Consider the following 26,515-nt stretch of genomic DNA (forward strand, 5'->3'; position numbering starts at 1 on the left):
ATAATCAAGGAATTAATCAATAGCACCTCAAATTATTTTATCCAGGCTCTTTTTCATGGCTTCACCATCACCATTTGTACTTCCTCCTAATCTAATTCCCGACGAGGCCAACCCGCCATGGATGAACAAAGGCGACAACGCATGGCAACTAACCGCCGCTACACTAGTCGGCTTACAGAGCGTGCCGGGCCTTATCATCTTATACGGTGGCGCTGTGAAGAAGAAATGGGCTGTGAATTCAGCTTTCATGGCGCTCTATGCTTTTGCATGCGTTCTTGTTTGTTGGGTTTGCTGGGGATACAGACTTTCCTTCGGGGATGAACTGATCCCCGTTTGGGGCAAGATTAATGAGGCATTATCTCAACATTATTTACTTGAACAAGGATTTGCCGGCAAGTTTCCAAATGCAACAATGGTGTTTTTCCAGTTTGTTTTCGCAGCAATTACGTTGATTTTAATTGCTGGTGCTTTACTGGGAAGAATGAATTTCTATGCGTGGATGCTGTTTGTTCCTCTGTGGCTTACTTTCTCTTACACCATTGGAGCTTATACTATTTGGTCTCTTAATGGGTGGCTGGCGGTGAAGGGGATGATAGATTATTCCGGCGGTTATGTTATCCATTTGTCCTCTGGAGTTGCTGGTTTCACGGCTGCATATTGGGTACATATGGGAACTTGATGATCAAGTGTTGAATCACCCCATCTAAAAGCTCACATTTGTTTAATTTTCAACACAAATCCTTTCACGTGTAGGGCAAACTAATTTTTCAACACAAACCGTAATGCGGACAATTTTATAAATGAGTTACAACCGTACTTCAACTGATACTTTTGTAGGCTATGATGCCACATTAAACTATTTCATTTAAAACTTGAGATATTTGTAGGGAAACACGTCCATAATAGGTTATATTCATCTTTCCTTTTCCTTCAAAAGCACTGGTAACGGTTAGGTATGTGATTTTCAGGTCGGTCCTCGTTTGGCAAAGGACAGGGAAAGATTTCCACCAAACAACATCCTGCTAATGTTGGCTGGGGCAGGACTATTGTGGATGGGATGGACTGGATTCAATGGAGGAGACCCTTATGCTGCTAATATTGATGCATCCTTGGCTGTTTTGAACACTCATGTTTGTGCTGCTACAAGTTTATTAACCTGGCTTATTCTTGATGTTCTCGTTTTTGGAAAGCCTTCTGTAATTGGAGCTGTTCAAGGAATGATCACTGGTTTAGTTTGCATCACTCCAGCTGCAGGTAATTCATTTCTCGAACCCGTCAAACCCTGTTTGATCAATAGCTTTCGAACACAGTAGTTCAATGTGTCATTGGAACACATAAAAGTCTTATATTCATGTTAAAGGACCTTTGAAGCCCCTCTAAATTTTTAGATGATTCTCTCTATAAATATAGTCCTGGTTGGAGTAGATTAAAATCAGATTTTTAGTAGATTTTGATAAAAATTAATGAAATGTGTGGTTGAAAAATTGTGGGATTATAAAATGCGTGGTTAAAATTAATTGTTGATTTTTAATTGAGATTTTAATCCATATAAAAAAGGAGCTTTGATTAGATAGTTCAATATAATATATTGAAGGTCCCAAATTCTTAAAAATCTGGTTCATATGTGAGAAGGCGAGTTAAAGTTGTACTAATGTTCTTAGACGAGGTAATTCAACAAACCGCACGTACCTCCAAGTTAATTTTTCATCAAATGATGGACATAATGTAATCATATAAAAACCAAATTTAAGCAATTTTGAATAAGAAATCATGATTTTCTTGATATAAATGTGAGTGCATGTGTATAGGTGTTGTACATGGATGGGCAGCCATAATAATGGGAATTTGCTCGGGCTCAATTCCATGGTTCACAATGATGGTGGTACACAAGAAATCTGAGCTTCTTCAAAAAGTCGACGACACGATGGCGGTGTTCCACACGCATGCCGTTGCCGGATCCCTCGGAGGACTTCTCACCGGTTTATTTGCAGACCCTAAATTATGCAATTTGTTCTATGCAAAGTATGGCCAATATGTTGGCCTATTCTATGGCTTCCACATGAAAGACTACAGCAATGGTTTCAGACAAGTAGGACTTCAACTTCTTGGGGTGGTGTTTGTAATTATTGTTAACATTATCAGTACAAGCATAATATGTCTTCTAGTACGATTCATCGTGCCTTTAAGGATGACCGAGGAAGATATGGAGGTTGGGGACGAAGCTGCTCATGGCGAGGAAGCTTATGCCATTTGGGGCCTAGCCGAAAGGAGTGAAAATCCTCGATTATCATCCACGATATGGAAATCGGGGGAACTAAGTCCAAGGATGATGTTGAAATGACATCAACGTCTTATTAGAAGATTTCAATCAAGGTCTCGGACTTCGTTAAAATTAATGTTGTTAAAGTACTGATCACACGTCTTTTCTTATTTTTATTCTCTTTGACATTGACATGGAAAGAATGTCCCTTTCGCTTCATTTTACCAATTTCATTATATGAAAGTTCAATGTAAGTGTAGGGTGCATGCTACGTACTCTCTAGGATGTAATCTAGGGAAGGTTGAAAATAAAATGCACATGTTCGATGTTATTGTGTTATTGTAATATTCTCATGGACTTAAGTGATTACTCATTTATGGTTAATTTTGATTAATCTAGTTTCTGGCAATGCTAAAAGGTAGAAATTTTTATTTAAAATAGTACGCGTTTGCTATACATTGATACATAAATCATATATATAAATTGCGTATCATTTCAAAGCATGAAAAGAAACCATACAAGTTCTAGAGAATAAAGCTAACGATTTCAATTGACTTTGATTTATCTAGCCAAATCGACTTTGATTTATCTAGCCTTATCTAGTAGAACCGGTTCATCATGGGCGGGGAGAGCACCCAAAGGATTGTTTCACCAAACATGATCACACCTCGACCGAAGCATTCTAACGTTTCAAAGGAAAACCTCTCGGCTTAACACTACTCTGTGGGGTCTCATATACCCTGCAGACAACAACGGTGATATAGGTAGCTTCAACATGGATTCTTATTGTAGCAAAAGCTCAAAATTCTGTCATTAAGTTGCTAGTGATTAAAATCGTTAAAACTACTGCACTAATTTGTCTACGCTTGGTAATAGAGTGCAATATGAGAAAGAAATACTCAAATTTATCTTTATTGACATCAACTTTACTTGTCTCTGAAAGTTAGGAACCAACTCGAACAATAAGTGAGAGACTGACTATGCGCTGCTTATATGAATTTTTTTGACAAAATATTTCATGACTTTATAGACGTATACATGGCCCTGTAAATATTATTTTTTTGACTAGTGCACTATTAGAAATTTTAAGCATCCGAATAAGAAATTACAGGTTTTAAATTAGCACTTTTATAACTAATAATATTGATTAATTAGTATCATGATTCTGCACTAATCAAGAATTAGTGGGGTAGGGAGAGATTTGACTAATCGTCTAATTTAATTGAGATGCCGAAAATAAGTAACTTTTTAACGTCGTAACACACTTGGATAAAAATTAAGCCACGGGAAAACATAGGGAGACAAATAGGGAAGTAGGAAATAAAAAGCCTAGTCACTTGTTTCGCGCGGGTATTCGCTAACAATTAAAAAGGGATCAGACGATTGTGTAAGGAACAAATCTCTTGAGACAAAGTCCCAAAAATGGGTGTTTTATTGGCGATGACTTTACAATTGGAACTTAAATAGAATGCCTTCAAGGGACGCAAGCACACGAGTACTAAAAAGAAATGTTTTAAGTTTAAACTAAGGAATTGAAATTACATATTCTCTGTTTGAGAGTGTTTGATTCGGGGGTGTTTTGCTCTATGTTTTTTCTTCCTTTTATATTCCCTTGATGCTCTCTTTATTATCAACCGCTTAGAAATTGCTTTATAACCGCCTACTTTCTTTATGGTGGCCAACTTATCGTGAAACTGCCGTCTCTAAATGCTGCCACTACTCTTTGTCGTTCAACCGTCTTCAACTGAACTCCTTAAATCTTGGAACGTGATAAGATTACTCAATAACTGTTTCGATAACTGCACTTTTGGATAACCATAATATCTTATGTTTGCTAAGATCCTAGGCGATTCAAAGGTTTGGGTGAGAACAGGGTCATAACTCTGGGCGACTGCAAGGCACTTCATTCGCTCAGATCTTGGGCGTCTTGCAAATTTGGGCGATGATATTATCGCGTTCGTGAGCTTCCACTGCATTCATTAATAACTTTATTTAGGTCTTTATCCTGAATTGTCCAGTTAGACTTCATTCTTTGGACTATTCGAATTGGGCTGCACTTTTAGCTTGTCAACATCACTTTTTGGTTCGTTCAACTCTGGAATCCCAAGTCCAGGTTTGGTGTATAAAAGCTTACACCCCACTTATCTTTCACACCTCTAAATTCATTATTATTTCCATTTCTATCAGATCTTTCCTATATATGCTGCACACGTTTTTCATTTTTTTAAATTTTTTTTAACCAAATATACCTTTGAAATTCAAGAATTTTTTTAATATCAAATGGGAGAGGCCAACTTTTGTGTGAATGTATATAAATTTAATCATTTTGATGAATGTTAGGCCGCGGTTGGTTTGCCGTTTTTCGTTTTTAAAAACGCGAAAAATGCGTTTGGTCCGTCGTTTTCGAAAACGCATTTTCGAAAACGATTTATAATTTATAATTTATAATTGAAAATGCAAAACGACTTTTTATTGTTTTTAGCATTTTCAATTATAAATATCGAAAACGCTCAAAACGCGAAAAATGAGCCGTTTTCGGGGAAAAATAAAAATCGTTTTGAAATTGAAAATGGAAAATGGAAATGGAAACCAACCGCACCCTAAGTATTCTATTGTTTTCTTGAAAATATTGTTGGGTTAAATGTTTGAAAGTTCCTTCTATTTCTTTTTTTTTTTTTTTTTTTTTTTTTTTTTTTCCATTGTGTCCACTAGAATTGATTCTTTGATTAATGTGCGACTCTTTTTGGCTCGAGGGTCATTACTGAATTTATGTGTTTATTGATGTGTGTGGATTCTATGTGCTCATAAAGATTATTGCTTTATTTTATTTTATTTTATTTTTTGTCCTTATGCTTCATTTTCATGGGTTCCCTTCTCTTTCTGAATGTCTTTTTGTAGGTAGTTCTAGATAGGGTGTAAATGGTGGATGCCAATACTAGACCTGTGCAGTTTTGTCTTATTTTTGTTCCATTTTCACCCTCCTAAATAAGTATAAATAAGGATTACTGGTTGTGTATTTTTTTCATTGCAGGAACTCTTTGTTATCACTGCAAATGGGATTCTTCTCCATTGCGCATTTATCTGAGTCGAAAATGAGCTTCAGTAGCTCTGCTGAAGGTCTAATTAATTCTTATTCTCCTTTTAATTTGTATGTACTCTTAGCTGTTTAAGCTATGATCTTTCATAAATTAAGGAAAAACGTTTAGCCCAATTTTAAATTGACCTTCGAATTTATTAGTTAGCCAAACATCTTGAAGGGCATTTGAGTTTGGAAGGACTAATGTTGTCAGGCCAAGAGGGAGACACGAAGCTACAATCGTTTGGCTTCATGGCCTTGGTGATAGAGGCTCAAGGTATAACAATCTGCTTCAGTCATATAACAAATGGAGCTTGCAGTTTTTTGTTTCTTGATTGATAAGGAGTCCCGAAGCACTTATCATTAATTATATTCCTATTGAAATGCATGAAAGAATCTACTTGCAATTGCTAGTATTGGAATGCGGAAGCGGAATTAATTAGAAATTAAAATTTTCTTTAATTCAATAAGTAAGATCGTCTAGATGTTCACGTGTATGTTATAACAAAATTAAAGGATTCGAATCTTTTAGCTAAGTTCAATGATCAACCTTGAATAAACTCTGATCCGCGAACTTCCATCTCCTTTAATTACAAGGATTTTGGTGCTTCAAACCTTCAAATCTTCTATAGTATTCTCCAACGCAAAGACTACATTGGTGTGTGGACACTTTCTTTTAATTAATTTAGAAACTAATTCTTGAATTTTGGACAACAAGTAAATAATATATTTTCTCTCTACAAATTTTAATCTTATGGAATTATGAATGTTGTAAAAATTTTCTATCCATCTAGTCTCTATTTATAGAGAAAAAGATGATAAAATTTTAGTACAATTATAATTCCACATTCAAACAAGAGTTCTAATTAAAACTCAACTAAGAGAGTTCCAATTTAAATCCAATTCTAATTAGTTTACATTTAATTGCACGTGTAGTTCTAGAACTTCAATTACAATTACAATTAAGTTTATAACTTTCATAGTAATTACAACCAAGTACAAAACTTTATTGTAATTACAATTAAGCCCAAAACTATTATAATTACCGTAATTAAGTTCCGATACTTTATGGAGCTATCACAGGGGCCTGATCGGACATATATTTTTCAAGCTCCAATAATTAGATCCTGTCTAGTTGACCCTAGACCACCCAATCTAATTATTAACCCTTTGCTTTTTCCACTAAAGGCAAAAGACTGAACCATTGGAATATATAAGATCACAGAAGCCAATAAATCTGTAATACTTTCCTCTGACCTGTTGTATATGTATTTTATCCCCGTCTGAGATACGATAATTAGGTACGAGCATAAATGACCGTTTTACTCCTCTAATTATTCTCACTAAATTAAATTTCATTTTCTTCGACGGTCCTGTGAACAAATCACAGATGTTGAAGTTTAGTCGTCGCTAAACAATGAGCTCAGGTTTTAACCGTTCAAGAGAAAATACTTAAGTAATCACTTTACTCATTTTCAGGTTGATGGTTCCCGACACGAATTCATGTTCTCTACTCCGCTAATTCTCAAGTTTCCAACTCATCAAGATATTTGACCAATCAAATTGATCTCACCCATTGATGAATCAAAAAACCAAAAAAATTACGAAAAGATATACATAATTTTGTCAGTGGATTCAGATGAAATACACAGTGATCAAGTGGAATTCAATTCTCCACACGGTTATGCTATAGAATTAAATTCAACACGTGGTCCGTTCAATACACTCCAAGTGTACTAGTATCACCTTTAACTATCTCTGTGTTAAGGACAAATCACAAACATGAATAGTGAATCGGTCAACACTAAAACCTTCCAATCCAAGGTGTCAACCCTTACTTTGGTTATAAACAAATTATTTATGATCAAAATATAACTTGCGTCTCACTGTACTTCTCAACGTAAGTACCCAACTCATATTATCCCAACGCAAGTATCCAACTCATATTTATGATCACGAGCACTTGAATTTCGCATGCTCAATAGATAAATACAATAAATAGAGTAAACATAATTTTATTCAATATAAAAATTATTATTGTTATTTTTTTACATTAGCAAAATTATACTATATGGGCACACAACCCAACAACTAGATGGTGTTTGGCTATAATGAATGCGACTCCATTGGAACTTCAACTTCATTGATGTGATTGTGGTTGGAAGGTTTATTGTTTGCTCAGATTTAGTTACTTTCAACTTCACTTCATACCTCACATTCAAGTGGCATATTCATCTCATTTAATCACATTCAGGTGAACTTACAGACTTAACCAGTGCAGCATATGAAATTTTCTTAAATTTCTCTAAATTACTCACTAATAAAACTTGAATTTGTTTAATTAATATATTAATAAAAAAATATTTTTAAAACATAATTTGCCAACACAGTGGAACAATAACAGCCTCTTGACGAGCAACTTTTTTTTATCTGCACTCCCATTGAATTATTGGAACTCAAAAGAGAGATTGAAAATATAAATAGAAATGAAAAAGTTTACCTTTTCTTAAAAACTTAGATCACAAATTTGTCGTGTAAGTGAGTTCACTATGCTTTCCAATGGCTCATTTATATTTAGACTTCTTAGCATCCAATTCTACGTTCCATAACATTACCTCAAAAAATGAAGCTGTCTACCGAAAAAGACAATTGACAGTGGTAGATTTGTCATTGATGCACCAATGAATTCTTCGAGAATGTCGTTGAAACTGGAAACCCTTTGTAATACTCGCCAACAGAAAAGAAACCAATTTTGTAATACAATTTTGACAGATTAAGAAGATACTTCCAATAACTGGAAATCTTGTCGTGACAACCAAACTATGCAACTTTTTCATCTTATATAAACAAGCCCATAACCAAGGAATTAATCAATAGCACCCCAAATTATTTTATCCAGTCTCTTTTTCATGGCTTCACCACCACCATTTGCACTTCCTCCTAATCTGGTTCCCGACGAGGCCAACCCTTCATGGATGAGCAAAGGCGACAACGCTTGGCAACTAACCGCGGCTACACTAGTCGGCTTACAGAGCGTGCCGGGCCTTATCATCTTATACGGCGGCGCTGTAAAGAAGAAATGGGCTGTGAATTCAGCTTTCATGGCCCTATATGCTTTTGCATGCGTTCTTGTTTGTTGGGTTTGCTGGGGATACAGACTTTCTTTCGGGGATGAACTGATCCCCGTTTGGGGCAAGATTAATGTGGCATTATCTCAACATTATTTACTTGAAAAAGGATTTGCCGGCAAGTTTCCAAATGCAACAATGGTGTTTTTCCAGTTTGTTTTCGCAGCAATTACGTTGATTTTAATTGCTGGTGCTGTACTGGGAAGAATGAATTTTTATGCTTGGATGCTGTTTGTTCCTCTGTGGCTTACTTTTTCTTACACCGTTGGAGCTTACACTATTTGGTCTCTTAATGGGTGGCTGGCGGTGAAGGGGATGATAGATTATTCCGGCGGTTATGTTATCCATTTGTCCTCTGGAGTTGCTGGTTTCACGGCTGCATATTGGGTACGTATGGAAACTTGATGATCAAGTGTTGAATCACCTCATCTAAAAAGCTCATATTTGTTTAATTTTCAATTCAAATCCTTCCACGTGTAGGGTAAGCTAATTTTTCAACACATACCGTTCATGTGGAGAACATTTTTAAATGAGTTACAACCGTACTTTAACTGAGTACTTTTGTTGGCTATGATGCCACTTTACACTATTTTATTTAAAAACTTGAGATATTTGAAAGGAAACGCGTCCATAACAGGTTATATTCATCTTTCCTTTTCCTTCAAAAGCACTGGTAACGGTTAGGTATGTGATTTTCAGGTCGGTCCTCGTTTGGCAAAGGACAGGGAAAGATTTCCACCAAACAACATCCTGCTAATGTTGGCTGGGGCAGGACTATTGTGGATGGGATGGACTGGATTCAATGGAGGAGACCCTTATGCTGCTAATATTGATGCATCCTTGGCTGTTTTGAACACTCATGTTTGTGCTGCTACAAGTTTATTAACCTGGCTTATTCTTGATGTTCTGGTTTTTGGAAAAGCTTCTGTAATTGGAGCTGTTCAAGGCATGATCACTGGTTTAGTTTGCATCACTCCAGCTGCAGGTAATTCATTTCTCGAAGCCGTCAAACCCTGTTTGATCAATAGCTTTCGAACACAGTAGTTCAATGTGTCATTGGAACACATAAAAGTCTTATATTCATGTTAAAGGACCTTTGAAGCCCCTCTAAATTTTTAGATGATTCTCTCTATAAATATAGTCCTGGTTGGAGTAAATTAAAATCAGATTGTTAGTAGATTTTAATAAAAATTAATGAAATGTGTGGTTGAAAAATTGTGGGATTATAAAATGTGTGGTTAAAATTAATTGTTGATTTTAATTGAGATTTTAATCCATATAAAAAAGGAGCTTTGATTAGATAGTTCAATATAATATATTGAAGGTCCCAAATTCTTAAAAATCTGGTTCATATGTGAGAAGGCGAGTTAAAGTTGTACTAATGTTCTTAGACGAGGTAATTCAACAAACCGCACGTACCTCCAAGTTAATTTTTCATCAAATGATAGGCTTAATGTAATCATATAAAAACCAAATTTAAGCAATTTTGAATAAGAAATCATGATTTTCTTGATATAAATGCGAGTGCATGTGTATAGGTGTTGTACATGGATGGGCAGCCATAATAATGGGAATTTGCTCGGGCTCAATTCCATGGTTCACAATGATGGTGGTACACAAGAAATCTGAGCTTCTTCAAAAAGTCGACGACACGATGGCGGTGTTCCACACGCATGCCGTTGCCGGATCCCTCGGAGGACTTCTCACCGGTTTATTTGCAGACCCTAAATTATGCAATTTGTTCTATGCAAAGTATGGCCAATATGTTGGCCTATTCTATGGCTTCCACATGAAAGACTACAGCAATGGTTTCAGACAAGTAGGACTTCAACTTCTTGGGATGGTGTTTGTAATAGTTTTTAACATTATAAGTACAAGTATAATATGTCTTCTAGTACGATTCGTCGTGCCTTTAAGGATGACCGAGGAAGATATGGAGGTTGGGGATGAAGCTGCTCATGGCGAGGAAGCTTATGCCATTTGGGGCCAAGGCGAAAGGAGTGAAAATTCACGATTCTCAACCTATAACGATATGGAAACCGGCGCATCAAAGTCCAAGGATCATGTTGAAATGACATCAACGACGTCTTATTAGAAGATTTCAATCAAGGTCTCGGACTTCGTTAAAATTAATGTTGTTAAAGTACTGATCACACGTCTTTTCTTATTTTTATTCTCTTTGACATTGACATGGAAAGAATGTCCCTTTCGCTTTATTTTACCAATTTCATTGTCTGAAAGTTCAATGTAAGTGCAGGATGCATGCTACGTACTCTTTAGGATGTAATCTAGGAAAGGTTGAAAATAAAATGCACTTATTTGAACTTATTTGAACTTAAGTGATTACTCGTTTATGGTTAATTTTGATTATTCTAGTTTCTTGCAATGCTAAAAGGTAGAAATTTTTATTTAAAACAGTACACGTGTGCTATACGTTGATACATAAATAATTTATAGAAATTGTGTATTATTTCAAAGAACGAAAAGATAACAATACAAGTTCTAGAGAATAAAGCTAACGATTTCAATTGACTTTGATTTATCTAGCCAAATCGACTTTGATTTATCTAGCCTTATCTAGTAGAACCGGTTCATCATGGGCCGGGAGGGCACCCAAACAATTGTTTCACCAAACGTGATCACACCTCCACCGAAGTATTTTAACGATTCAAAGGAAAACCTCTCGGCTCAACACTTTCCAACAGACAACAACAACGATATAGGGAGCTTCAACATGGATTCTTATTGTAGCAAGAGCTCGAAATACTGTCACTAAATCACTAGTGATTAAAATCGTTAAAACTCCTACACTAACTTGTCTACGTTTGGTGATAGAGTGCAATATGAGAAAGAAATACTCAACTTTAATCTTTATTGACATCAACTTTACTTGTCTCTGAAAGTTAGGAACCAACTCGAACAATAAGTGAGAGACTGACTATGCGCTGCTTATATGAATTTTTTTGACAAAATATTTCATGACTTTATAGACGTATACATGGCCCTGTAAATATTATTTTTTTGACTAGTGCACTATTAGAAATTTTAAGCATCCGAATAAGAAATTACAGGTTTTAAATTAGCACTTTTATAACTAATAATAAAAATTTATATAAAAGAATTCAGCTCTGGGACTCGCCTTATTGTTCCAATAGTCACTGAATCAAAACACGTATATAAAGATAATAAGCGGCTATTTTCCCCCAGTTGTTTCCCTTTTTTACTTTAATCAAAATTTATATAAAAGAATTCAGCTCTGGGACTCGCCTTATTGTTCCAATAGTCACTGAATCAATACACGTATATAAAGATAATAAGCGGCTATTTTCCCCCAGTTGTTTCCCTTTTTTACTTTAATGCCCTTGATCTGGAAGTTCAATTGATGAAATTGCTTCACATAATTGAAGATATTTTAGTGCAATTCATCAATACACGTTGTTACTGTGAAATATTTGATGTACTTTCATTCTCATTTTTAAACTCCAAAGTTGGGTGCATAAGTTCAGCAACGTCATACAAGAGCTCAATGAATGTCGCGTTTTACCCGGAAGGATCGAACCATGGGAACGATATCAAACTTACCTTTTTTTTTCCCGTTAAAAATAGATTATTTTTAAAATAAGTAACTTTTTTACGTCATGACTTAAATAAAAATTAAGAGACGGGAAAACATGGGGAGACAAACAGTGAAGTAGGAAATGAAAAGCCTATTCACTTTTTGGTTCGTTCAACTCTGGAATCCCAAGTCCAGGTTTGGTGCATAAAAGCTTTAACCCCACTTATCTTTCACACCTGTAAATTCATTATTATTTCCATTTCTATCAGATCTTTCCTACAAATGCTGCACACGCTTTTCTTTTCTTTTCTTTTTTACCAAATATGCCTTTGAAATTCAAGAATTTTTCTAATATCAAATGGGAGAGGCATTTTTTGTGTGTGAATGTATATAAATTTAATTCTTTTGAAGAATGTTAGTATTCTATTGTTTTCTTGAAATATTATTGGGTTAAATGGTTGAAAGTTCGTTCTTTTTCCATTTTGTCCACTAGAAAATTGATTCTTTGAATGTGCATTATAAGACCAAAGACCGACTCTTTTTGGCTCGAGGGTCATTACTGAATTTATGTGTTTATTGATGTGTGTGGATTCTATGTGCTCATAAAGATTATGGCTTTATTTATTTTATTTTTTGTCCTTATGCTTCATTTTCATGGGTTCCTTTCTCTTTCTGAATGTCTTTTTGTAGGTAGTTCTAGATGGGGTGTAAATGGTGGATGCCAATACTAGACCTGTGCAGTTTTGTCTTATTTTTGTTCCATTTTCGCCCTCCTTAATAAGTATAAATAAGGATTACTGGTTGTGTATTTTCTTCATTGCAGGAACTCTTTGTTCTCACTGCAAGTGGGATTCTTCTCCATTGCGCATTTATCTGAGTCGAAAATGAGCGTCAGTGGCTCTGCTGAAGGTCTAATTAATTCTTATTCTCCTTTTAATTTGTATGTACTCTTAGCTGTTTAAGCTATAATCTTTCATAAATTAAGGAAAAACGTTTAGCCCAATTTTAAATTGACCTTCGAATTTATTAGGTAGCCAAACATCTAGAAGGGCATTTGAGTTTGGAAGGACTCATGTTGTCAGGCCAAGAGGGAGACACGAAGCTACAATCGTTTGGCTTCATGGCCTTGGTGATAGAGGCTCAAGGTATAACAATCTGCTTCAGTCATATAACAAATGGAGCTTGCAGTTTTTTGTTTCTTGATTGATAAGGAGTCCCGAAGCACTTATCATTAATTATATTCCTATTGAAATGCATGAAAGAATCTACTTGCAATTGCTAGATGGTGTTTGGCTATAATGACTGCGACTTCATTAAATACATGTAGAACTTCAACTTCATTAATGTGATTGTGGGTGGAAAGTTTATTGTTTGCTCACTTCATGCCTTACATTCAAGTGTCATATTCATCTCATTTAATCACAAAAAGAAATACGTGAGAGACTATCCAGCGTTTTTTCGATCTTGTTAAGTTCTATAAGATTCTCATTCTCATCATTTAAAGAAGTCAAACTGTTACTTGAACTGAATAATGGCTGTTACTTGTAAGATTTTGAGGTGGACTCGTGTCTGACACCTTAATATATAGCAGATGTAGAACAAGGGACCACTTCCTCACTAGCCATGTTTTTCCCTTTTAACACTATGGCATGGTATTAATCCCCTGTTTGGTGGAGATCAAAATTTGATTTTTATTAAATTTTGATAATAGTTGATGAAATATGTGGTTGAAAAATTATGAGTCTCATGACATATGTAGTTAAAATTAAATGTTGACTTTGACTTGAGATTTTAATTGGGTTTTAATCCAAAACGAACAGGGGTCTAAGTATCTTTCTGAGTTGATTAAATCAACGGAATAATACAATTGGTTGTCATTTATTGAGAAGCCTATTTTCTTTCTTTGTCTCATACTTAGCATATTGTGTTATTATAATCATCTTTTTCAAAGAATTCTTCTTGCAAACGTGGTCCCGATAGAAATAAGTGGTTTTCAACTTGCTTTTGAAAATTTAAAAGAAAAAATTGTGTTATCAACATGGACTCGAATGTATGTCGGACACGGGTGTTTGTCCTATTGTTGAATTTGTTAAAAGGTTTTATGTTATGTTTAATGCGAAGGATATACTTATCATATCCTTGTCTAATGGCAACATTGAAACTTGATCTTCAATGGAAGAATCCAATAAATATAGATCTCCATTAGTGGTTTTTGACATTCACTTTAATTTTATTTCTTTTTCTGCAGCTGGTCCCAGCTCTTGGAAAACCTTCCTCTTCCAAATGTAAGGATAAATATGAATTTTGGTCATTTTGTATTGCAAGATACAATATACACTACTTGTTCCTGTTCCATGTAAAGAAAAATTAATTAAAATTATGTATTTAGTTAGTAACTTTATAGTACCATTTTGTTTAAAATGCCATGCAGATAAAGTGGATCTGCCCAACTGCTCCTACTCGACCGGTGTCTTTATTTGGTGGATTTCCTTCCACTGCTTGTAAGATATTCTGCCGTGCACACTTTTATGTTTGTATTCATCTGCAATGACTTAATTACAGTAATATTTTCAATTGGTCACATATTAGTGTTTCACCACTGATGCAAAAGTCCACTTATTAGCATGTTTGTCTAAGCTTAAGATTCACTTTCAAGTAACTTTTGTTGCCAAACATGTCCGCATGTTTTTTTTTTTTTTTTGGAATTTTCAATACAGAATCTTCCTTTTTTTAGCATAGCCAAATATGCTGATATATTGTGACAATGATTTCTCTGCATCTGCCATATGAATGAATGCCATGGCACTTACTCCTATCATATTAGGGTTTGATGCAGAAGATATTTCGGAGGATGCACCTGACGATGTAGAGGGCTTGGATGCATCGGCAGCACACGTGGCCAATCTTTTGTCAACAGAACCTGCTGATAGTAAGTTTCTCCTTCAATGCTTATAAGATAAATTTTAACATGTATATTAATATCATGTTGTCTTACATGATTGAACGAGGTTTTTTAACAGATTATATAATTTTTTTTGGGTACGCTTTATTTCTACATCTTATTCAAAATTTCGTCTAACACACAAATAAGAAGTTTTCATTGCACATTTTCTTTTTCGTATTCATCTAGAGATAATCACCAAAAGAATCAATAATAGAAGGTAAGAGTTTATTATAGGATGTTGGACTCCTTGGTGAAATTTTTAATTGTTGGAACTCAGCAAATTTAGTTGGTTAATATGCTGTGTGAACTAAAATCCCAGAAGTGGTAATTTTCTCGCTTTTGAACTGGTTCATTGCTGAAACAACAATTTTGATATCTCGTTGACTCTTAGTAATCAACATTTGAATGTCCACACAGGTTTAAGATGGTCTAATATTTTATCATCAGTAACTTGATCGTAACCTTTCACTCTTCTTTAGAAAGCATTTTTACAAATAAAGTTGATAGTGATGCTTCCAGAACGTTGTTCATTACAAAAAAAACAACAACAAAGTTGATGTTATTGTAGCGTGTCAAATTTTCTTTGAAATTTTTATAATTATTTTCCAGAAATTATCATCGACTTTAAAGTACACTAACTAATTTTTACCAGATAACATATTTCTCTAGTAGATATCATGTCAATTGATATTCCACCAACAACATTATCAAGTATTGAACTGATTATATACAATCTCCCTTATCCAGTTTCCTGCTGTTTTATGTTAATGAAAAAGGAAACTCCATTACTATAGCGGGTCTAGCTACTTCAAGAGGCTCGGCAATCTATAATTGCAGCTAGATATGTATAATTTTGTTATTTCTACAGTTAAACTAGGTGTTGGGGGATTTAGTATGGGTGCTGCAACCGCTCTCTACTCAGCCACTTGTCATGTTTTTGCACGGTACGGGAACAGAAACCCGTACCCAGTTAACCTGAGCTCTGTTGTTGGTCTTAGTGGCTGGCTACCATGTTCAAGGTATTACTTTGTTTGTACACTCAAGCACACATCATTTGTACCCTACCAGAGCATGCTCTTGGTAGTCACATGATTCTTTGGACTCAGCAACTGATTGTATTCTAGGATACTGAGAAACCAACTGAAAGAATCCAATGAGACTTCAGCACGTGCAGCAACATTGCCTATTTTACTCTGTCATGGACCTGGTACTTACATAGTTACATTTGTGTCAATTTTAATTTTTCGATATGAAGGTCTATAGCCTATTTGCACTTATATTCATTTTGCTTTGGAAATACTTTTAGACCTGCTATTCTGAAGGGAAGGTTCCATGCATAGTAAATTCTGGATTTCAACAATAAAATTTGGGCTCACCGGTGTTTCTATGGGAGCCCTTCTCAAGGGATTAGTTTAAATGATCTAGCAATGAGTACACGTGCTTTAAGATTGCTTATGCAAGGAAGTCTTTAATTTATTGTGGAAAGAAATAGGCCTCCCGGCAGTTATTTAAACAACATATACCTTGAATCTTCAAAAGGACACGAGCACCATCATAATTGATTTGTCATTCTCCATTTGGCATGACGAATGTAGGACTTTAATCGCAAAAAAGGGCATTCGAATGGGCTTTAAGTTAAGGTTTACCGTGGTGGAAATTTTCATATGATTTACAATCTAACAATAGGTCATCAAGTTACCAAGCTATTTCTGTTTCAGGAGATGAAGTGGTGGCTTATAAACATGGAGAAAAATCTGCACGTATATTAAGTTCAGCTGGGTTCCAAAATCTTACATTTAGAACATATGACGGGTATTTATATGCTCGTACTTTGATAACCGTGATTCTGTTGTCATAAATAATACCAAGTTAATTGATTTCTTGCTTTACTTATTCATTGTTTTCCTGTGTTTCTTCCACACAGACTTGGCCATTATACCATTCCTGAAGAAATGGAAGATGTCTGTCGCTGGTTAACTGCAAGATTGAGGCTTGGGGGATCTTAATTGTGAAAAGGTCTCCGAGGAAGCATGGGGTATACATGAAGAAAAGAAAAATAAGTGTAACAGCTATAGAAAGATGTAGCTTAAATAATATGGGAACTTTATACTGATGCGTTCTATAAATGTCTCTATTTTGTGTTGCTGAAGAAAATTATGCCTATTTCATTGATGTTTTACCTTCAGTTCCTTCCCTTGCAAGAACAGATCAAAGAAACTTCTTTCCTTATTCTCTCTTTTTACACTTTCCACTTTCCTTTTACCTAAACTTTCAAACTTCAGCTGTAATTTGATTTGGCCCTTCAAATGTATCAATGAATTTAGGGAAAATTGCAGCAGCGGTCCCTAACCTTTGCTTTTTTTTTTTTGCAGATTTTACCCTAATCTTTATTTTGTATCAGCGATAATTCCTAATATTTCATAAATATGCATCTGAGATCAATTTGGACGAAAATCGTCCAAAACACTGTCAGTTGAATCGCGACCATTTTATTGGACGTTGAGACCTTTTTGGACGGTGTTTTGGACGGTTTTCGTCCGGATGAACCTCATGTGTATATTTATAAAAGGTAGAAACACCCGCTAGCACAAAATGAAGGTTAGGATAAGTGTGCAAAAAATGAAAAGGTTAGGGACCGCTGTTGCAAATTTCCCATGAATTTTTTTTTTTTTTTTTTTTTTTAAGTTCATTTTATGTGCTTTTACTAGATTCTTTTATTTGATCAAATGTTGATGCTTGCTTTTGCTGTATAATTCAACCTCAAAGTTTACTGTATTGAATATAGTTATCAGAGGATGAATTAAGTGGTTATGATACTGAAGACTTTGACAATTTTTTTATAGGCTTAAAGAAGCATTTTTTATAAAAATGATGTGATCTAAGTAGAATTGAGACCAATTCTTTGATATGCTCAGGGATCCTTGTTCAAGAAATTTATTTAAAAGTCTTAAGAAAAAAAATAGAGGATAATGAAACAAGATTTACGTTTACTTCCTTATTTTTCTTTTCTATTTTATTTTTTAGTTTTTTCTTTTTTAAATACTTTAATTAAAAATAAGGAGAAGACAGTTTTACCCTTTTCAATTTAAAGAATGCTGGTCAAATAATTGACTAATAGAATAACAGTTGAAATTCATCCATTTCGATGAACAGTGCCTGTTTTTCAAAGGTTGGGGATTCCATCATCCAGGGGGAAAAAAAGTTATGGAGGTGCATGTCCTCAAAGGTTGGGGACATTCGTTTTAATTTACCCAAATAATTAACTGAAAGTAACACTTCTATCTGACGTTTAGTTCGGTGTTCTAGAAAAACTTAAAATATAACACAATCCGTCAAGCTTCACAAGCCCCAACAACCCCGGAAGAAGCCTAAACACTATTTAGCAACAATACCAAACTTCTCAAACTCAGATTTTCTTGCCTACGTAGGTTTGCTCAAAAGTAATTTTTCTTTGAATAATGCCAACACTGAAGGTGCTAAAGCATTAATTTAAGTGATGACATTAATATCATAAAGTTATCATCTAAACTGATGCATATCGATTATACTGAATAATATTTCTCTCTTTTAGAAAGTACATTAAACTTACATTAAAATAGAATAACCACTTTATAAAGAATTAATTACAAACTCTGATGCTTGAACTCTTAGAAATGGTTGGAGTATCCATGTTGAACACGACATGGGTATGAGTATAGAATATATGTCGAATCCTCTAAGTTACAACCGGACACTTTCGTCATTTTTGCTTCTTCATTTTTCTTTCTTCTTTTCTTTCCATTTTCTTTCTCGCTATGTTCTTTATAAACCTAGTGTGGCCTCTAAGAAGGTGAAGAAAGGACAACGACATTAGGTTATCCCTTCTTCTTTCTTTTTTCTTTCGCTCTCTGTATCGATGGTCTAGAGATTTATTTGTATAAAATAAAAATGAATTCCATATAGTATTACTTAGTGCTCCACTAAATCCTTAAGTTACAACCGGACACTTTCGTCATTTTTGCTTCTTCTTCTTCATTTTTCTTTCTTCTTTTCTTTCCATTTTCTTTCTCGCTATGTTCTTTATAAACCTAGTGTGGCCTCTAAGAAGGTGAAGAAAGGACAACGACATTAGGTTATCCCTTCTTCTTTCTTTTTTCTTTCCCTCTCTGTATCGATGGTCTAGAGATTTATTTGTATAAAATAAAAATGAATTCCATATAGTATTACTTAGTGCTCCACTAAATCCAAATTACAATCAAGTCTCTCATTTTCTATTTTATATAACATTTAGTAATTAATTTCTCATAATTGAAAGCTAAACCCCAGAATTCTATTTTATTTGTCTTAACTCCTTATTTAATATATATTTCTTTGTTTATGAACAATTGATTTTGATTTTGAGTTATTGAAAATGACATCTTGAATTAATAAAAAACATGAAGTTTAAAAGACGTACCCACATACTCGTGTCCAAAATTTGGACTCTTTTTAGGCATATCTCCATATCCTGCATTTTAAAAAAATAAAAGATTCGACACTTAAATACACACCCATACTCGAGTCCGAGCATCATAGGTTATAAATATACTTTTCAGTGCAACATATTAATCAATGTTTCATTCTAACTTACATCTTGAAGTCAATAAGGCAACTTGGAGAGCAATGATTAAAAGCCCCAAAAGAGCGTTCGAGGCAAGCAATAACCATTTTCAACTTCTTATTTTCTAAAAGATAACTATATGAGAAGATGGGAAGTAAAAAAGTGCAGCACTGTCAAAAAGATCATCTGTGATGTCATTAAGAGGTCGAAAATCAAACATAAAAGATGAGTCTCTCGCAACCGAACATGGCATTCTTCGTCATGGAAAATTGAAAATGGCAACTTGTTTCTGTTTTTCTCCAACCAACGAAGTATAGTGATGTGCAGCATCTAAAGCAATGAACGTGAAGGGAGTTGGACAGACGTCTCGTTCTACTGAAGGCTTTCTTCCGTCTTCGTATGTGAAGCCTTCAAAACCATTGCAACTTCGATTTCTGAAAGCGACATCTAAACAGCAGGATTACGAACTTGTTTTTTCCTTGTTCTTGATAATGTCTCCCTACCAAACATGTCACAAGTGATGCAAAGGTAAAACATTCTATACCTGGCAGATTGTAATGACCTAAAGGTTGCTTTCATTAATATGGATGATTGATGAATAGCCATTTGTGGATAGCCTATGCAATACTATATTGCGAGTCCCAAGGAAAAACAGAATTAACAGGATAAAATTGAATGCAATTGTCAAGACTTACCTCATTATTTATGTCATGTACTACTGCTACAACTCTGCAGATTATGTCTTCTCTTGTCCACTGTTTTTAGATTCAACGCATGGTGTAAGAGGTGGGAATGAGGGAACGGCTTGCAATATGAACTTGCGAGCAATTCTCACGCCTGCTGATGAGCTTGAACCCAACTCACATGTATGACCATGAGGTGGAGAAACTCGCTTCTTATTTGGAGAGCTTACTTTCGCAGCATTGAGTGGGCAAGGAGTGTCCTTCAGTATCTCTGGTGTGTCATCATCCATAACATTGTGTAAATCATCATAAAAGTCAAAGGCTTGTGGAAGTTTACTCCCACTAAACTGAGCCATAGGGGTGATAGGTGAACCACGCCAACGTAGGGAACTTGCTGAAGAAAAATGTCCACTTTCAGAAAAGGGTTGAACTTTAAAATTATTTTCCCATTCTTGTGCATTTGGTGGAGCGGCCAGAAGCTCCATATTGCCATGTCCATGGTACCCGGATGAGAAGTCATTCACCGCTCCTGTTTTGTGGTATTCTAGTTCATGATCAAAAGAAACTAGATCCAGCTCTTTAATATTTTCTGAGATCATATCAGGATTATCTGAATTTCTAGGAGACCTCGGGAACCTGATGCATGATGCCCTGAAGGTGGGACCAGATTCTGGTGACTGAAAGTATTTTCCAGAAGGGAACCAGGCTTTTGATGTACCCTTTCCCTGACTATACAATTCAGAAAGAAAGGAAAAAAAAGATTAACGCTTAGGAAGCTATTTCAAATTACAAGTAATCAATTAACCATATGATCAGAAATTAGTACTTTGGGATTGAAATGTATCTAAACAGAATTAATCTTACTCCGAGTATTGGAATGATGGTGTCACTGGCATCAAATTATGAGGATTGCATAGCTCAGTATTATGTAAAACATTTCCAGACCCCACAATTTCTAGTTTTTCAACAAAAGAGCCATCTGTTGTTTCTTCAGTACATTGCATGCCCGCATCCTTATTCATGCCATATTCTGAAAGATGGAGAATCCAGTTCAAATAATAGTAAAGCCATAAATGATTCACGGTTATATATCATATAATTCGTAAAACTTAAATGTCATCTATCACTTTGTTGTTGGAGTACAAGAAAATATATATCTTCATCCTCGTCATTATGCCCTCCAAGTCTCCCAGCACCTCCAGGTCATTTCCATAGTGAGCAATTTATAATTTTATTAGCCTGTTCAGTAAATATCTATTCCTAAAGTCTTCTGAGTATTAACAGGTAGAATCTCATACAATCTGATAACAGAACCAAAAAATCCTTGATGAAAATCATACCTCCCTTTTGGCCATAGACATTTTTACATCCTTCGCATCGGCATCCATCAGAACAACCAACTTTTGCCTGCCCATAAGGTGCAAAGAAACACATTTAATTAGAGCAGATGCAATTAAGTAGTACTTAGCATGAAGAGGTTCTGAGACTGAGACCCAACGCCATCACCCCTCCTCCCAAAAAATATGATGAAGATGAATATGCATACAAGCACACCCATATACCTGATAGCACTCACAGTACTTTTTGAGGCACATCGACTTCTTGCAATTGCACCCTCTTTTGTGCCTTCCGGAGGACTTCGATAAAGGAGTCTCGTTTTCCTGTGAACATTTCAACTTTGTATTTCAGTTAACATTACATTGTTGTACAGCATAATTATAAATTTTGATGCCTCAATACCCCACAAATGCTTGAAGGTGGTTCATGGAAGTTCTGTACAATCTTTGGAGCAAAGGCCAGAGGATTGCGAGATTCAATTTGTTGGCGTATCTCTAGAACCGTATCCTCATATTCAGGTCTGTTGAAGCATCCTTGGCAAGAACAGGGTTCCGCACAATATATTCCAGCAGCAAAGCAATCGCAGTAACTACGAGGAAAAAAATTACAAAAGCACATGATGGAAGTGCAAATCCAAATTGGCAAAAACATTTTATGCGCTTACAGCTTCAAGCATTTAGACTTCTTGCAATTGCAACGTTTGCAACTGTAATCATCATTCGACTCGGATGTTTTCTTCCTGGAAAGATTGCAACCAAAATATTGTAGTAAGACAAACATTTAAACTCATTGCTATATAGGATAACTCATAGACTTGCCTATTCCTTTTGGGGCTTGACTTGTTAAACTCCTCTGTATCATCAGCATTTCCAGTGTTATACTTCCTCTTGTTAACTGGAGCTGATTGATCCTGGATTAGATTACAGACCACAGTGTTGTCCAAAGGTTCCATGTCATAAGTGGACAAAGTAGCAGAATTAGCTGCCACCGAGGCATGATCGTCACACGTACTGTCATTAGCGCTTCCAAGAACACTCTCCGACACAGACAAAAATGTAGAGTTATTTGAGTTGTCCGGTAGATGAGAGCTCACAGGAGTCACTTGTTGCTCATCCCGTATACTAAAATTACCCTTTTCAGATGATCTCACAATTATAGTTTCTCCAGCTCCAACTTGCATGGTACTGACAATGCTATTTAGGTGCAAACCAATACCTAAAGGCATTGGAACTTTTATGCTATAATTCCCTCTATTTCTAGCATAAACTATGTGTGCCATGCCAGCTTGACTAATGGAAGGTGGTGGTGTCTCCAAGGATAGTGATTTGGGGCCCTCTCTATCTGCAGAAGAGGCAAGTGGCCTTGAACTATTCTCAATGCCTAAAGTATCTACATGCCTATTTGTTATTACTTTCTGCTGAGCATCTTCAAAATGGAGACAACGTACAGGCAAGCCACCGTGTTGAGCAGCCTAATAAATTTGTGAAAAACTTGTAATGAGATAATATTTCAAGAAGTGCCTAATTCTGATTTAACAAAAAGTAATGCTCAAAATTCCGAGATATTTTTTCACTAGAATCCAAACAAAAAAATATTTTCTTCACTTGCCATTCAAATAAAACCTACTACTATAAGAACTTAGAATGTGATATATGTATGCAAGAACACTTAAAATTTTATCAATTAATGTGAGTACTGGAGGTTATAATTCAACAAATTTCTCTATCCATAGAATATGGAGATAGACAAGCACCATTTCTAAATACTGGTGAATTATCATGCAACTATGACATGTCTATTTTTGTTGGTTCAACTGTAGGCAATATGTTATAGACATTAACTGATGGAGTACCTTCCATCATTTTTAGTGTGCATCATATGAAACCAAAATTGAAGAAAGTTAAAATCCGAACTGCCTAAAATTCAGCACAATAGATGCAACTTTTTGAACTTCATTTTGTTAAATATATCCTCGTCAAATTAAGCGCTTTTAACAGAAATCAATATCAAACGATTAAGTATAAACCATTCTTCACAAAGATTATCTTAAGTAATGCCAAAGAATATTATGCTGTAAATCTCATTTGGCATCAATATAACAGATTGTTTTAAACAGGATATCCTTACTTCACAATTCAAAAGATAAGGGAAGATGACTAGGCGGCTAAAAAAGATTTGACTGTGCAGGCTTACTGATAAAGAAATACATACGAACTTCAATTATTTGAATTGAGATCATTAATAACAGCAACCACAAAGAATAGATTCTAAAAACACAGATAATCTGCCTGAGAATTAATCACATAGCATGATACTTTAATACCATGGGATGATTCTGCACTTCTTTCTGAACTATTTCAGCCATGGCTCCAGTAGTTTCTACAAAGTTTTCATTCCCTTCATAAATCTGTGCAGATTTTGAGAGCAAATAAGAGGAATCATCCACATGACCTATTTGCCTGGCTTCTGCAGTCTGCAATTGGAGATTATATATGAATATGCAACTTTTCTCATCAAAGGACGAATTTACTTCTGATGCAACACTAACCTCGGTCATAAAATTTTCCGGATGCTTGCTGGTCAAAGCGAGTTTCTCTGACAAATTGGATTCAAACTTTTCACAATGATCAACTCTTAAATCACCATCTTTGGACGTCATACCTATTTCTATTGCCCTCCTATCGACTGATGCATCCCTTTCATGTGTCTGGTCTGTTTGCTTTGTCATGGAAGAAGGTGCAACATCTGTGTACTCCTCATTTCCTCTTAAATCGCTTTTGTATTCAAGTTTCCCAGCAGATTCCTTTGAGTTAGTTACTTTAACTGGTGGCTGATCAATGTTGTAAGAGTATTTCAAACTGGAATCTGCTGAAACATTAGAATTAAAAGAGTCCATGCACACATCAGCCAGGAACTGCTCAGCACATCCTATGGGACTTTCAGTTTGGCCATCCAAGGGTCTGCTACTATCTAAACCTTTCTCCAGGCAAGTATTTAATCCACCACCCAGCTGGGTATCCAGTTTCTGAGAACTTTCAGCAGCAGCGATACTAATCCTGCAGCCTCCATCCTGTCCAGATAACTTTGCACTCGGTAATAGAGGAAATTGTGAGCTGCATAACATTTAACATCATCGCTCTATCACTTTCAGTGGCCTCAAATTGAAGATAAACAAAGAGGAACTGTTTTATTTATCATAAATGATCATCAAAACATATTAAACCTTTTGAGTATACTTGACTGGCTGTGAGGATCGAGTCTTGGTGATGTGAATACAATGGGAGGAGAATTAAGTGCGGTAAAGCCTTGAGAACCTGCAGGTTCCTTAACAGGCTGTATGGGAGAAAGGTTACTAATGTAACTGAAGACAGGAGAGTCCTAGGTCAAAGAAAATAACAGTGAGAAATCAGAATAACAGATTAAACAGCTCTTCCCAACGTAATCGCTTTAAATATTATGGATCGACTAAATGGCGAGTAGCAAGTCAAGAAGATGAAGAAAAGTTTCTTTTTCTGGATATAATTAATTTTCAGTATACAAATACATGAACGTCAAGGATATTTGTATAACCATTAACAAGAGATATGGATCAGAAGCCTAACTTCCATATGGCTGATGGAAGAAATAGAATTCAAGCATCGCTTAAAATGCAAGTCCGTGCAAGAGTGCATTCAAAATGAGAGACAATGTTCCTCATCACGTGCAAAAATTCAAGTACAACTAATAATGTATTGGCGGAACAAGTTAATCATTTGTAATACCAAATCATAAATACAGATGAAGGCCTTAAAGTATATGTCCTTTCCAAAAAAAACAGAATGAAATGAAGAAATTTACACAAGGATGATTGGGAACAGGGTAATTAAAAGCTAACACTGCTGGATGTATAGACATAAATATTTTCACCAACCAAAAAGAGTATATATGAACCTGTAGACACCTTGACGTAGAATATTAGAAATGCTTAGTAACAAAACATGTGTGTATACATCAATTAGGACAGTGGGAAATCTAAATATGATTAATGTTCATGCGAACAAAAATCAAAGTTTTTGCCAAACTAGACCTCCAGAGTTTTATTGGGGTTCAAATTTGAATTAATACAGCCAAGAAATTGCTTCTCTACAGCTACACTGCACGAATTTCTCCCAGTTGAAGAAACGCCATAGATGTGTCCAAAGATTTTATTTCAATTAGAATTCAGTTATTTTCCAACCAACGTGTAATGCGCCAACTGACTTTTTTCCAATTTACCAAATCTGAATTCTTCGAATCATAAGTCTCAACCCATTCCCAGCCAGGCAATAAATATACCAACCGTGGCATCAGCAATAGTGCCAACTAACTATAGTAAAAATCACCGATTGCTATTCTACAAATCATTTTGAAAATCCTAGAAGTGAAGACAGCTTCATCAAAATTGATATAAAAGATAACCACAAACCCCAACATTTTTCAGAACCAAATTATCCAAAAAAAAATGAGAAAATGCTCTAATCCAAAAGTTCACCGCCTTCGAAAATAAATCTTATTTACTTCAATTAACGAGATCCCATTATTATCATACCCATCTCTAAATTCAACTAAATCCACATCTCCATTACCAAGCTAGGGTGAAAATCATTATAAAATTAATTAATTCACGTAAAGTCAAGTAGAAAAATATTAAAATGCTAATACAATCACACATTTATTTTGTTTCCACGTGTGTAAATTTAATTTTAAAAAAATAAAATTAACTCACATAAAATAAGGTAAAAACGTATACAATTCCCCAGAAATACACATTTTATTTATACAAAAATATAGAGTTGCGTTCTTGTACTTGGACGGGAACAGTTTCAGTAGCGTCCCCTTCGGAGGGTATGGTAGATTCAGAAGAGTCCATTTTCAGAAACCCTAATGTACTCTCCCTGCATTTCCTAATTTCACTCTAAACTCCACAATTTTC

At 35.2% G+C, this 26,515-nt stretch overlaps 4 protein-coding genes across 9 annotated transcripts; 3 read left to right on the forward strand and 1 right to left on the reverse strand.

Moving 5' to 3' along the window:
• The first annotated feature begins 55 nt into the window (after positions 1–55).
• LOC111382501 (ammonium transporter 3 member 1-like) lies at positions 56–2,341 on the forward strand. The gene is made up of 3 exons (XM_023006502.1): positions 56–661; positions 969–1,254; positions 1,809–2,341. The coding sequence occupies exons 1-3, from the start codon at positions 56–58 to the stop codon at positions 2,339–2,341; spliced, it is 1,425 nt and encodes a 474-aa protein (XP_022862270.1).
• Positions 2,342–8,245: 5,904 nt separating this feature from the next.
• Positions 8,246–10,588, forward strand: LOC111382491 (ammonium transporter 3 member 1-like). The gene is made up of 3 exons (XM_023006482.1): positions 8,246–8,851; positions 9,164–9,449; positions 10,003–10,588. Exons 1-3 carry the CDS (start codon positions 8,246–8,248, stop codon positions 10,557–10,559), a joined length of 1,449 nt encoding a protein of 482 aa, XP_022862250.1. The 3' UTR covers positions 10,560–10,588.
• Positions 10,589–12,128: 1,540 nt separating this feature from the next.
• LOC111382492 (acyl-protein thioesterase 2-like) lies at positions 12,129–17,193 on the forward strand. 4 transcript variants are annotated; one of them, XM_023006485.1, is made up of 10 exons: positions 12,129–12,215; positions 12,844–12,929; positions 13,051–13,165; positions 14,269–14,305; positions 14,452–14,521; positions 14,845–14,949; positions 15,833–15,983; positions 16,089–16,171; positions 16,683–16,776; positions 16,889–17,193. In XM_023006485.1, the coding sequence occupies exons 1-10, from the start codon at positions 12,163–12,165 to the stop codon at positions 16,968–16,970; spliced, it is 876 nt and encodes a 291-aa protein (XP_022862253.1). In that variant the 5' UTR covers positions 12,129–12,162; the 3' UTR covers positions 16,971–17,193. The 4 variants fall into 4 exon arrangements, with proteins under 4 accessions (XP_022862253.1, XP_022862255.1, XP_022862256.1 ...); XM_023006487.1 differs by lacking the exon at positions 12,129–12,215 and adding an exon at positions 12,276–12,434; XM_023006488.1 differs by lacking the exon at positions 12,129–12,215 and adding an exon at positions 12,276–12,406.
• A 2,293-nt stretch (positions 17,194–19,486) lies between these two features.
• Positions 19,487–26,515, reverse strand: LOC111382490. Of its 3 annotated transcripts, none has more exons than XM_023006480.1 (12): positions 26,390–26,515; positions 24,788–24,942; positions 24,113–24,677; positions 23,888–24,037; positions 22,383–23,035; positions 22,229–22,303; positions 21,967–22,153; positions 21,789–21,887; positions 21,567–21,633; positions 21,091–21,256; positions 20,239–20,955; positions 19,487–19,990 (listed from the first exon to the last, which is right to left on the reverse strand). In XM_023006480.1, exons 1-11 carry the CDS (start codon positions 26,450–26,452, stop codon positions 20,280–20,282), a joined length of 2,856 nt encoding a protein of 951 aa, XP_022862248.1. In that variant the 5' UTR covers positions 26,453–26,515; the 3' UTR covers positions 19,487–19,990; positions 20,239–20,279. The 3 variants fall into 3 exon arrangements, with proteins under 3 accessions (XP_022862248.1, XP_022862247.1, XP_022862249.1); XM_023006479.1 differs by having other exon boundaries at positions 19,487–20,042; XM_023006481.1 differs by lacking the exon at positions 19,487–19,990 and adding an exon at positions 20,027–20,105.

This window comes from Olea europaea, unplaced genomic scaffold (assembly GCF_002742605.1).
Source record: "Olea europaea var. sylvestris unplaced genomic scaffold, O_europaea_v1 scaffold2512, whole genome shotgun sequence".
In the NCBI taxonomy this organism is placed as follows: domain Eukaryota; kingdom Viridiplantae; phylum Streptophyta; class Magnoliopsida; order Lamiales; family Oleaceae; genus Olea; species Olea europaea.

Bases quoted from the DNA above. Each gene is read 5' to 3' on its own strand.
- LOC111382491 (XM_023006482.1), top strand. From the start codon at position 8,246: ATGGCTTCACCACCACCATTTGCACTTCCTCCTAATCTGGTTCCCGAC. The intron at 8,852-9,163 runs GTACGTATGGAA...TGTGATTTTCAG, and splicing joins GTTTCACGGCTGCATATTGG to GTCGGTCCTCGTTTGGCAAA. The intron at 9,450-10,002 runs GTAATTCATTTC...GCATGTGTATAG, and splicing joins TTGCATCACTCCAGCTGCAG to GTGTTGTACATGGATGGGCA.
- LOC111382492 (XM_023006485.1), top strand. From the start codon at position 12,163: ATGAAAAGCCTATTCACTTTTTGGTTCGTTCAACTCTGGAATCCCAAG. The intron at 13,166-14,268 runs GTATAACAATCT...CTTTTTCTGCAG, and splicing joins CTTGGTGATAGAGGCTCAAG to CTGGTCCCAGCTCTTGGAAA. The intron at 14,306-14,451 runs GTAAGGATAAAT...AATGCCATGCAG, and splicing joins AAAACCTTCCTCTTCCAAAT to ATAAAGTGGATCTGCCCAAC.
- LOC111382490 (XM_023006480.1), bottom strand. From the start codon at position 26,452: ATGGACTCTTCTGAATCTACCATACCCTCCGAAGGGGACGCTACTGAA. The intron at 23,036-23,887 runs GTATTAAAGTAT...CAAATTTATTAG, and splicing joins AAGTGCAGAATCATCCCATG to GCTGCTCAACACGGTGGCTT. The intron at 21,634-21,788 runs GTATATGGGTGT...CCTTATGGGCAG, and splicing joins AGTACTGTGAGTGCTATCAG to GCAAAAGTTGGTTGTTCTGA.
- LOC111382501 (XM_023006502.1), top strand. From the start codon at position 56: ATGGCTTCACCATCACCATTTGTACTTCCTCCTAATCTAATTCCCGAC. The intron at 662-968 runs GTACATATGGGA...TGTGATTTTCAG, and splicing joins GTTTCACGGCTGCATATTGG to GTCGGTCCTCGTTTGGCAAA. The intron at 1,255-1,808 runs GTAATTCATTTC...GCATGTGTATAG, and splicing joins TTGCATCACTCCAGCTGCAG to GTGTTGTACATGGATGGGCA.